Raw genomic sequence first — 3,101 nt, 5'->3', positions numbered from 1 at the left:
TCCAGGCTCAGATTGGATCCAGGTAGGAATGCTTGGCTCCTCCCCTGGGCGGAGCATCTCCCCATGGGATGCTGGAATTGGATGAGCCCTGCAGGGACACTCAGTGGCCATGGACAGAAGATAATTAATAATTAATGGCCCACGAACAGAAGAGATCTCCTGGAGGGAGGATGGGTTGTGGAAGAGATAAAGAAAACTGCCCAATGAACAGCAGAGAACTGCCCCAGCTCTGACAGATGGCAAAGAGAACGCACACCCCAGCTAAATCTTTCAACCTAAGACACACAGTTGCTGTGATTGTTTTCAGGTGGTATTTTTCAGATTTCCATTGATTTTCTTGTATCCCCCAGGGGGTGGGGAAAGCTGGCACCAGCCGTGCCCTGGACTGTGGCTCTGGGATAGGTCGGATCAGCAAGCACGTCCTGCTGCCGGTTTTCAAGAGTGTGGAGCTGGCGGATAGGAACAGAACACACAGCCCCCTTTCCAACCTAAGGCACCATCTTTTCACCCACAGGATATCTGACAGACAAAGATCTCCTGGAGTTCCTCATCCGCTGCCAGGGGGGCTTGAAGGACAACGGAGTGATCATTCTGAAGGACAATGTGGCCAGGGAGGGCTGTACCCTGGACTGCCTGGACAGCAGCGTGATCCGCGACCTCAACATCCTGCACAGCCTCATCGAGATGAGCGGACTCACCATCCTCAGGGAGGAGAGGCAGGAGGGCTTCCCTGAGCAGTGTGTCCCTGTCTGGATGCTGGCCATGCAGAAGGGCCCTGGCCACTCCTGACTGCCCTGGGACACCTCAGGGACTGGGCTATGGATGAACCAGGGGACTGGGAAGGAGAAAAGCACCTCCGGGGATCTTCGTACCCATGCACTGCTCCAGGGCAGCAGCTTCTAAAGGGTCAGGAGAGAATCAAAAAGCTTCTCTCAGGAACAGTCTGCTCCTAAATCCTACCTGCTCCATCATTCTGCTCCTAAATCCTACCTGCTCCATCATTCTTTCCATTTTTGAAAGCTTTCCTGACATCCATGTCAAAGATCTCTCTTCCGTTAAGGAGTCAATACTGTACAAAACTCATCCAATAGAAAATAATTAGGTCTGAATTTTCTGTAGTAGTTAATAATTTTGGGGTGTTCTCTATGAGGTGTTAACAAGCCTGGTTTTTACTATGGCACTTAAGTCTTCTTGGAATTTAGGAAGGATCTGTCAGAACACTGAAGCAGGAAAATCAAGCAAATTCTGGAAAACTTCACCCAAATTTTGGCTGTCCTCTCTACCTGTACTTTAGAATATTTAAGCCAAGAATATAAGGAAACTTTATCTTTTTGTCGGCAACAGCTATGCAGTTTTGGGGTTTTTGGGGGGATTTTTTGTGGGTTTTTTTTAGTTGTTGCAGTTGGTTTGGGTTTTTTTGTTTGTTTGGGAGTTTTTGTTGGATTTGGGGGGGGTTGGGGTTTTTGTTTGTTTGTTTGGGGGGTTTTTTGTTTGTTGTTTTTTTCCATTTCTGTCAATTTGGACAATAAAACAACCTGGTTAATTTTCCATTTTTAGGAGCTGCTTCCTCTTCCTGATGTTCCTGCTGTAGAACAATAGTGGCACATAAGGGATTTCACATTCCAGAGGAAAACTTGGCTGACAAATATCTGCATGTTTGCATTGAAATTTTGTGAAAAGCTTGCCCCACATATTACATTCTGGAATTTTTAAAAATTTTTTTTCAGAATGTTCACAGTGGAAACCACCTGAAAGCCTCTCTTGATTATTCATACCACTGTACATTGCTTTTTTCCCACATTCAGAACAAGCCTGGCCCCATATGCAGAGCTAATGGGATTTCATGGAACGTTAATAGTAAGGCTGTAAGAAGAACTAATACAGTACTGTATTAATTAACAACTGTGCTAAACTGCAGAGAGTGTTGGTGTAGCCCAAAAGCAATGATCTGTATTCAAAGAGCAGCTGTGTAAGCCTGCATTTGAAAATACTGACATGCAGCCCCATCTCCTTAAGGCTCACAGAAATTGTGCATTAAGCTTTTTGTCCTCTTCACAGAGGCACAGAAAGTGCTGCGGGAGGACAGAAGTTCATTTTGCAAACAAATTCAGAATTTGGAATTCTCCTTCGTTCTAAAGATTGGGGGGGAAATTCCGAAATTTGTTATGAGGGAAAGCTACACAACCACAGTTTTTCAAGCTGATTACATTATTTTATCCACACAACATGAAATGCTTCTTTTGAATTGAACTTTTAACCTAATTTGCGCTTAAAATGTTACTAAGGCTTGTTCAAAATTTTAGAAATTAATTCTGACTCTGACAGAATTTTTATCACATCTTGCTCCCCTGAAATGCAATCCTGGCACAGCTTTTCAGACTTTGTAAAGAGTTGCACTGTGACAAATCTCTCTGTGCTAGGGGAAAGGAGCTCTATAAAACATCCCTCACATGACAGCAGGCACAATTGGCTGTGTCAAATATTGTCAGCTGTGTTGGATTAACTAAAAAAGAAGCCCGAAGATAACAAGATAAGGGAGCCTCTCAGCTGGATTTTAGTACACATTGCTGTCCTTTGATAACAAGTCTCCAATTTTGATTTTAATTGCATAACTCATCTTCTCTGGCAATATGTTTGCACATGTTGAGAATTACCAGTTTATGGCAGAAGGCTTTCTGCCATCAACTCTTATCCAGTAACTCTTCTGTTAATGTTCCATGGCTAATTGTAGCATTAAGGAAAACCACACTGGTGATTTGGTGAATATTCTGCTGTTTCCTATAGCCTGGAAACCTATGGTTCCCACAACACAGATGCTTCTGGAATGTATTGACTAATTCTTCCATTCTCATCAGCTGGTATTGCACGGAAACTGAGTAAGTAACATTTTTTTTTATCAAGAAAGAGGCATCAGTCCTATAGCAAAAAGAAGGGAATATTTGCATCTTTTCCTTTACAAATGGATTACAAATTAATTTGCCCTTCACCATTTTTTTCCTTCCAGGCAGAGACATCTGCCATGGTGCAGAACCCTTGGGGAGTGCTGGAGATCCTTGAGCAGTGGTGTCTGAGCCAGGCAGGTCTGAGAGGCGCTGCCACTG

General features: G+C 43.7%; 1 protein-coding gene across 1 annotated transcript in view; it reads left to right on the top strand.

The window, feature by feature from the left end:
• METTL11B (methyltransferase like 11B) overlaps positions 1-789 on the top strand; it is a 20,373-nt gene extending 19,584 nt beyond the window's left edge. Inside the window, exon 4 of the mRNA XM_005426687.1 lies at positions 515-789. Within this exon, the coding sequence (XP_005426744.1) occupies positions 515-789 (275 nt within the window). The remainder of the gene's footprint in view (positions 1-514) is intronic.
• The last annotated feature ends 2,312 nt before the right edge of the window (positions 790-3,101 follow it).

This window comes from Geospiza fortis, unplaced genomic scaffold (assembly GCF_000277835.1).
Source record: "Geospiza fortis unplaced genomic scaffold, GeoFor_1.0 scaffold5, whole genome shotgun sequence".
Classification (NCBI taxonomy): Eukaryota; Metazoa; Chordata; class Aves; order Passeriformes; family Thraupidae; genus Geospiza; species Geospiza fortis.
The sequence above is the reverse complement of the archived record's forward strand: the minus strand, read 5'-3'. Positions and strand labels throughout refer to the sequence as shown.